We start from the raw sequence: 9,545 nt of genomic DNA, 5'->3' as shown, positions 1-9,545 counted from the left end.
TAAGTTTGAAATATCAAAGATTTACACCATCAGGTTGCAAAGATAAAGGGGTTAGAAAATGTTCGTTTGTTGTAAAAACTCAATTCCTTTGACACATAAAAAAATTTACTTTACCCTTTGCTAAATATTTATGTATTCTCACCATATGTGTTTCAAAATTAAAAATGAATTCATCTTAAATTCGGATCCTCATCCTAGATGAATCTTTTCAGTCTCTCTTAATATTTTGATCTTGATCAGCCTGCCTATTGGTGCAGAAAATGGGTTGGCTCTAGTAGACTAGTATCAAGCAACGATTGGTCTTGTCTCTCGCTAAGCTCAGAATGTGGTTAAGTTGATCCCGAGATCGAATCCTTTATCAAGTAAAATCTTCATAATTTCTATTTAGATAATTTCTAGCTATAGTTGGCAGGAAAACTTGTTTTCTGTATTGATGTAGATGAATAGGAAGTTGAACCCGAGCTTAAACTTTGTTCAGATTGGTCAACTTTCTCCTGGTTTCATTTAAACTAGAGTTTAGAAACACAACTCACGTTGCTTTCATCTTTTATATTAGGCAGGGTTGTGAACTAGAATATACTAGAGTTTAGAAACACAGCTCACGCTGCTTTCATCTTTTATATTAGGCAGGGTTGTGAACTAGAATATACTAGAGTTTAGAAACACAGCTCACGCTGCTTTCGTCTTTTATATTAGGCAGGGTTGTGAACTATATGTTTGCAACCCGATGTTGCAGACTTTTTTATATCAAAAACTATAAATTCTGTTAGAAAAAGTAGTCTAAGTTTGAAATATTAAAGGTTTACACCATCAGGTTGCAAAGATATACGGATTATAAAATTTAGATTTTTGACAAAGACTTAATTCTTTTCACTTTTCATCAATAATCGGAGGGATTGGATAAAGATTTCAGATCCTGTTGGATCGAATACTTCTTTAGGATAAAAAAATAGTTTTTGATGACGGGTTATCATATCATGAACATTTCTAACAAAACACAAAAAAAAACTCGAGTATCATTGAAAAATGTTGTAAATTTTTGCATAAAGAAAAAAATTATTTAATTCGGTGATAATTTTCTAATCGTTATTTTGAATACAAATAGCGCCGAAAAGAAACAATTTGTCATGGTAGGAAAAAGGCTGAAGATTAGCGATATTAAAAATGTAGAGTTACAAAAAAAGCTAATCATGCGTTGGTCCAACCTTTCCCACTTTCGAAATGTGCACTGTAACAGTACCTTAATTAGATTGAACCTGAAGCTAATTCTAAAATGTTTTCTAAAATTGTACTCTTTGAACACACAAATTTTATATAGAAAAGTTCGCCAAATTCAATTATGAGTTAGAAGGAAAAGTTAGTTCTTCATTTTGAAAAATACATTATTATTTTTCTTGTACGGTATTAAGACAATTTTAGAAATAAAATGAAAATAGGAATAGTTGTATTATTTCATTATTTTCTGATAAATTTATATCTACACGTTACATATAAAATAGATATCTCTGTTTGTTTGTATGTCCGATCATTACTCAAGAACCCCTTGACCGATTTGCCTCAAATTTTGATAGGGGAACACGGTAGAACCTGGGGAATAATCTTAGCTTAGTTTAATATATATATTGTATATATTTTTTTTTCAACTTCACACTTTTATTTTACAAAGAAATTTACAATTTATTATGTTTCATGCTTTGCCAGCAAACTTCAATATGTATATACATAATATATATTGGGCCAATTTTTTAATAAATCCTCTAAATAATTATGGCTTGAAAACAACATTTTTTGTTTTAAGAAAAAAGGCCTTGAAGCCTTGAAAGCTTAGCTAATATAGGTACGCGAATTATATTACTTTTTTCGTGAACACTTTCTTTGAAACATGATCTGATGCTAGGAATTTTTAAACCGTTCTTTGATAATATTAAACTTGAGCCCTGCCAGGAACAATTTAAAACTTCTCTCTTAGATCAATCTGTCTCATGAATCAAGAGATAGAATTTAATTTATCAAGCTTGGAGTTCACTGAGGCTAAACAGGAACAAAACTAATTATGTAGATTTCTTTATTCTCAAATACCTTTTTAAATCCAGATAATTGCACCATTAGTGGATAATTAGACAATTGTTTGGGGACAATTACAGTTGAAAATCTTTTAATTGAACATTAGTCAGACTAACACTTGTTGGAATTTACAACGCATTTGCTCCACAAAACTTCTATATTCATGTATTTTTGCTCCTTAAAACTTTTATATTCATGTATATTTGCTCCACAAAACTTCTATATTCATGTATATTTGCTCCACAAAACTTCTATATTCATGTATATTTGCTCCTTAAAACTTCTATATTCATGTATATTTGCTCCACAAAACTTCTATATTCATGTATATTTGCTCCACAAAACTTCTAAATTCATGTATATTTGCTCCTTAAAACTTCTATATTCATGTATATTTGCTCCACAAAACTTCTATATTCATGTATATTTGCTCCTTAAAACTTCTATATTCATGTATATTTGCTCCTTAAAACTTCTATATTCATGTATATTTGCTCCTTAAAACTTCTATATTCTTGTATATTTGCTCCTTAAAACTTCTATATTCATGTATATTTGTTTCTTTCTTCTTATGACCATTAAAACGGAGAAACCAATCAGAATTTCCCCAATAAAAATAGAATTATAACATCATATTTTTCAGATAACTAACATCTAGCTACATTAAAATAAAATAAAATTAGTGTCGCACAATACATCATTTTCTAATAATTCAAAGCTTTTTTAAAATTATTAGCCTTGTAAACATTCGAAAAGAAACATATTGGCTTCTTCAAATTATGTTTCTATAAACTCACTTTTTAAATCAAATTATTCCTTCAATTCAATTCAAATATCTGCCTTCAAACTATGCCTTTCCTTCATATGAGTCCTTTCCTTTAAGTCATATTTTTTATTCAAACCGTCATCTTTTCCCTTCAAAACATCATTTCTTCCCTTTTAAACCATCATTTCTTCCCTTCAAACCATTATCTCTTCCCTTCAAACCATCTTCTTTTCCCTTCAAACCATTATCTCTTCCATTCAAACCATCATCGTTTCCCTTCAAACCAGTATCTCTTCCCTTCAAACCTGTATCTCTTCCCTTCAAACCATCATCTCTTACATTCAAACCATCATCTCTTCCCTTCAAACGAGTATCTCTTCCCTTCAAACCATCATCTCTTACATTCAAACCATAATTTCTTAGCTTCAAACTAGCATCTTTTCTCTTCAAACCATTATCTCTTCCTTCAAACCATGCTAATTCCCTTCAAACCATAATCTCTTCCATTCAAACTATCATCTCTTCCCTTCAAACCATCATCATCTATTCCCATAAAGCCATCACCCCATTCCTTCAAACCACCATCTCTTCTCTTCAAACCATCATCTCTTCCCTTCATACCATCATCTCTTCCCTTCAAACCATCATCTCTTCCCTTCAAAGCATCATATCTTCCCTTCAAACCATCATATCTTCCCTTCAAACCATCATCTCTTCCCTTCAAACCATCATCTCTTCCCTTCAAACCATCATCTCTTCAATTCAAACCATCATCTCTTCCCATAAAGCCATCACCCCCTTTCTTCAAACCATCATCTCTTCCCTTCAAAGCATCATATCTTCCCTTCAAACCATCATCCCTTCCCTTCAAACCATCATCTCTTACCTTCAAACCATCATCTCTTCCCTTCAAAACATCATCTCTTCCCTTCAAAACATCATCTCTTCCCTTCAAAACATCATCTCTTCCCTTCAAACCATCATCTCTTTCCCTCAAACCATCATCATCTCTTCCCATTAAGCCATCACCCCCTTCCTTCAAACCATCATCTCTTCCTTTCAAACCACCATCTCTTCTCTTCAAACCATCATCTCTTCCCTTCATACCATCATCTCTTACCTTCAAACCATCATCTCTTCCCTTCAAAACATCATCTCTTACATTCAAACCATCATCTCTTCCCTTTAAAACATCATCTCTTCCCTTCAAACTATCCTCTCTTCCCTTCAAAACATCATCTCTTACCTTCAAACCATCATCTCTTCTCTTCAAAACATCATCTCTTCCCTTCAAACCATCATCTCTTCCCTTCAAACCATCATCTCTTCCCTTTAAAACAATCTCTTCCCTTCAAACTATCCTCTCTTCCCTTCAAAACATCATCTCTTACCTTCAAACCATCATCTCTTCTCTTCAAAACATCATCTCTTCCCTTCAAACCATCATCACTTCCCTTCAAACCATCATCTCTTCCCTTCAAACCATCATCTCTTCCCTTCAAACCATCATCTCTTCCATTCAAACCATCATCTCGTCCATTCAAATCATCATCTCTTCCCTTCAAACCATCATCTCTTCCCTTCAAATCATCTCAATTCCCTTCAAATCATCTCAATTCCCTTAAAACCATCTCAATCCTCCAATTCTTTTCTTGAATCATCTTTGTGGTCTAAGAAAGAAAGGTTTGTAAAGAAAATGAATCTGTGCCAAGGAATAAAAAGAAAGATTATTCTGAAGTATCTTCTCTGAGACTGATGATGAAACCATCAACTGATATTTAGACTATTCTCTGTAATTAATTACAGCTACAAAATCCGTTATCTTTTTGGGCCACCCTTCTTTGTGTGAGGGGGGGGGAGGGTCTCAATGGAACCTTTCAAAGTTAGCTTTATTCAACTATATTTCCCAAAACAAACTATCTATTCAATGAAAATAAGTCAAATCAATTTATTTCTTTCTGTAAATTATATATGATATGATTGACAAAATATTTATATTCAAAACGATCAAAATGAAAGTTTGTTCAAAAGTTAAAAATTTCCTAGAAAAACTATTTTTCAAATCAATAATTTATAACCTTCCTTAAATTTGATAGCACTGTTTTTCTTGAAGAGCATTCAAAGCTATAGTGCAGAAATACATCCAGAATATTCTGAAAGAACCCTGTATTAACTGCTTGCTAATATTTAAATAAATGTAACATTTTAAATGATTGAATTTATGTTTTTTACCATAAATCCAACGCAGAAAAGACCCATACAAAATTTGGGATTTTTAATATCCTCGATTTTTTTTGATAAATACCAAGAATATATTTTAGATATTACTCTCCACATCCCTTTTTCCTTTATAGTTTCTCTTTCTCTTTTATCCTCTTCCAAACCACAATCAGGGATTTACTTCAGAATAAATCTCTTTCAAGCTGAGAACTTTTGAATGGTGGATATCGGGATTAATGTTTAATCTCCTCTTTTTCCAGAGCTGAGAACTTTTGAATGGTGGATATCGGGATTAATGTTTAATCTTCTCTTTTTCCAGAGCTGGGAACTTTTGAATGGTGGATATCGGGATTAATGTTTAATCTCCTCTTTTTCCAGAGCTGAAAACTTTAGAATGGTGGATATCAAGATTAGGGCTTAATCCACTCTTTTTCTTAATCTCGAGATTAAATATTGCTTGTTCTCCACTCATTTTTAATCTCCAGATTAATTATCCGATCAGGATTAAGGATATCCCATTCTAAAGTTTTCAGCTCAGAGCTGGGAACTTTTGAATGGTGGATATCGGGATTAATGTTTAATCTCCTCTTTTTCCAGAGCTGGGAACTTTTGAATGGTGGATATCGGGATTAATGCTAGATATCCTCTTTTTCCAGATTAATTAACTGATCGGGATTAATGATATCCCATTAGAAAGTTTTCAGCTCTGATCATTTTTTGATATCGGATATAATTATAACTATAGTTACAGAAATTAAGATTTTTTTGGCTCTTTTTCTAGTTTTTGCAACGTAGAGCGCAATGTATGCAAACCCGATTTACTAATGTGTGTAGGTCAACAACTATGACACGAAGAGTGAAACGCATATCTGATAATTAAATACTAGCTGAATTTCCCGACATTGCCCGTGGTATTTTTTAAATCATTTTTTCAGAAGAATTTTTTTTTTTCGGCCTGTGTTAGTGTTACCCCCAAGGTACTTAGGGGTTCCCTTAAACATTTCAGCCCATTCGGTCCATCCGTTTAGCCGGCTATAGCTGACATATGAATATATATACATCATAATACACCCTAATATATATGAGTGAAGAGCTTTATTATATAGATTTTTAATAAATGCCTTACTCTTACAATACTTTAGACTGTATCAATCCAGGTACAACTCTCCCTATATTTTTGAGTGTGTACTGATCCAGATACAACTCGCTCTCGAACTCTTAACTCTCCAATAATACTTTAGTACTTAAGTACCAGAGTGTAAAACTGTCCATTTTTACACTCTGGTACACTGTTCACTCTGGTATTCTGTACTTTCTGGTATACTCTGTTACCCTGTAAACTCTGGTACTCTATGGTCTTAACATTCTGAAACTCTGTACACTCTAGTACTTTGTACACGCTGGTATTCTGTACATTTTAGTATTCTGTACACTCTGGTACTCTATACGCTCTGGTTTCAGTCTTTACTTGTTCCTGCACTGTTACTGTTTTCTCTGACACAGTTGCTTTTATTACCAGTTAAACCAGGTAATTACTTTACTTTTCCACCTTAGAGTCCCTGGCATTTAACTAGGGTTTATAGATCTCGCAACTACTACCACTTTTGTACTAAATGCCGTACTCCAACAATACTTTAGACTGTATCAATCCAGGTGCAACTCTCCCTGTATTATTGAGTGTGTATCGATTTAGATACATCTCGCTCTCTAACTCTTAACTCTCCGATAATATTTTAGTCTGTATCAATCTAGATACAACACTCTCTGTATTGGTCAGTATCTATCAATTGAGATACAACTCTCTCTGTATTCTCAAGTTGGTATCAATCCTAATATAACTCTATTTATGCTCAAGTAAGTATCAATCCAGATACAACACTCTCTGTATTCATCAGTATATATCAATCGAGATACAAGTTGCTCGCTCACACTCTATACTCTGTACCGAGAACTTATTACCTAATACCGTATTCAACTAATATAGATTTTAGGCTTTATGGTACATGATAATAATATGGACTGATAGGTCTGTTCAGAAATTAACTAACATAGCTATATATACAAGACATATGAATTCGGGTTATTACGATATTTACTACAGATATCTATATGTTAGCCAGGCCATAATCTTCTGTCATTTATTAGTAAACAGTTGTAAGTGTACAGTCCAGCTATATAGGCGGGCAGGTAGACATATATAAACCCCTCTGGGGATTTGTCTAAATTTGAGATTAATCAGTTTAAAATAATTATTTACATTAATATCTAACTCATACTTGATCAGATTAAGCTTTTTGGGTACCGACTTGTGAATCTGGCATCGCCATCTTTGCAAAGGGGGTCACTTGAAATTACGCTTACAGTCCCTTTCAGCTAATTTAACCAGGTAAATTTTTTGAAAAGTCATGCGACAATTTTTTTAGATTGCAGAGTGAGCAGATCTTGTACACCCTGTAGTTTAGATTGCAGAGTAACAGATCTTGTACACCCTGTAGTTTAGATTGCAGAGTGAACAGATCTTGTACACCCTGTAGTTTAGATTGCAGAGTAAGCAGATCTTTTACACCCTGTAGTTTAGATTGCAGAGTAAGCAGATCTTGTACACCCTAAAGTTTAGATTGCAGAGTAAACAGATCTTGTTCACCCTGTAGTTTAGATTGCAGAGGAAGCCGATCTTGTAAACCCTGTAGTTTAGATTGCAGATCTTGTACATCCTGTAGTTTAGATTGCAGATCTTGTACACCCTGTAGTTTAGATTGCAGATCTTGTACATCCTGTAGTTTAGATTGCAGAGTGAGCAGATCTTTTACACCCTGTAGTTTAGATTGCAGATGTAGTTTAGATTGCAGAGTGAGCAGATCTTGTACACCCTGTAGTTTAGATTGCAGAGTAAGCAGATCTTGTACACCCTGTAGTTTAGATTGCAGAGTGAGCAGATCTTGTACACCCTGTAGTTTAGATTGCAGATCTTGTCTAAAAGGAAAATGTTGAAAAAGGGTTTAAGATTTCATATTTTGAAGCAAGGAAGCTTGAGATTTTCTACATAATAGGACAAATTCTTTTCTTCTGTCCTTTCAGAGATAGAAAATGTTTATTCGGAGCTATAGGAAAAGTATGAAAATTTCAGAGTCGATGGAAAATATATTTTTGCATGTAAAATGTTCAGTGAGAACCAGAAAACCTACAGTGAAACCCGTAATAACGGATACATCGAAAGAATTCATCAAATGTCGTATTCTTCACTTTCTGATAATGGAATGTTGCAGATATTTAGTTTTTTAATTAAATGATTATATGACACTCTTTAAAACTGTTCCCGCAAATTCATGGATATTTATTTATTTTCGCAAATACTGAAATGTACGTAATATAGTATAAAACTCATTGAAAAATTGTCAAGACGACATTTGATAAATTCTTCCGATGTATTCTTTATTAAGGGGTTCACTGTAGAATAGGAAAAGGACATGAAATCAATAATTAAAGTGTATTTGATGCCGCTACAAATCAATTTGTAGATCATAGATTAATTATAAAGTCGTCTTCATGTTCTAGAGCTTTCCTTTTCTCACAGTATTTAAACAGTTTCTATACGTATTTTTTTTGTTTTAACATTTTTTTTTCTGAAACTGATCTAATATACTAGGTTTTTAGTGCGCTTAGCGCCCCCATCTCTTTATAAAAATTTGGTGTTTAACCCTATTCCTGCTGGGGGGGGGGGGTCAATTTGACCCCCCCCTGTATTTTTTTTCACATAACTCAAAAAGTATTGGTCTGAGGCTGTTGAAAATTTCTGACTTTTCTTACATACCCACAACTCTCCCTTTAGGCCTAAAACCGGGCTTTAATACTAACTGCCTGAGTCCTCAGGCACACTGCCTGAATGACTGCTTTTTCCTGTAGCAATCTAAATCTTTGTTTTGACCCACTTCTACTTGTCAGATTTTGATAAAATTTAGCTTTTTGGAAAGCCTTTGACATAAGGAAACGAATTGCACAAGTTTTGCGAAAAAAAATTGCAAATTTTTCGCAAACAACCTGTCAAAGGAAATTTGCACATTTTTAGTTTTTCTTGATTAAAAATCAGGTTATTTAAAATTTTGCAAAAATTTTTGCATATTTGAAATGGCATGGTCAAGGGCTTTTCAAAAATGTATAATTTTTTATTTTTTTGGACAAATTTTTTTTGCAAACATTTTTACCATATAACTGGATTTTGCGATAAAGAAATCAATTTTTGCAAATTTGCAAATTTTTTGCAGATTTTAAAAGTAGAGCACAAGCGCTTTCCAATGATGTATTATTTGTCATATTTAGACATCAAACATGGGATTTAGAGGGGGGGGGTCAAATTGACACCCCCCCAGCATATCTTGGTTTTCAAGTACCCCAGCAGAGATAGGGTTAAATTAAATTTTTTCCGGTTCAAATTGTACATGTTTAATGCCACCAAAAATTTAAGCTCGATCGGTTCAGCCGTTTTGATGTTTATTGG

At 33.3% G+C, this 9,545-nt stretch overlaps 1 protein-coding gene across 1 annotated transcript; it reads right to left on the bottom strand.

The window, feature by feature from the left end:
• Positions 1 to 2,989: 2,989 nt before the first annotated feature.
• On the bottom strand, positions 2,990 to 7,377 carry LOC111709268 (uncharacterized protein DDB_G0290685-like). Its single transcript, XM_023482892.1, has 5 exons — positions 7,357 to 7,377; positions 4,222 to 4,410; positions 3,717 to 4,160; positions 3,303 to 3,569; positions 2,990 to 3,211 (listed from the first exon to the last, which is right to left on the bottom strand). Exons 1-5 carry the CDS (start codon positions 7,375 to 7,377, stop codon positions 2,990 to 2,992), a joined length of 1,143 nt encoding a protein of 380 aa, XP_023338660.1.
• Positions 7,378 to 9,545: the final 2,168 nt, after the last annotated feature.

The sequence above is a fragment of the Eurytemora carolleeae genome, unplaced genomic scaffold, assembly GCF_000591075.1.
Source record: "Eurytemora carolleeae unplaced genomic scaffold, Eaff_2.0 scaffold917, whole genome shotgun sequence".
Classification (NCBI taxonomy): domain Eukaryota; kingdom Metazoa; phylum Arthropoda; class Copepoda; order Calanoida; family Temoridae; genus Eurytemora; species Eurytemora carolleeae.
Note: the sequence above shows the minus strand (reverse complement) of the source record. Positions and strands in the feature narration are given on the sequence as shown.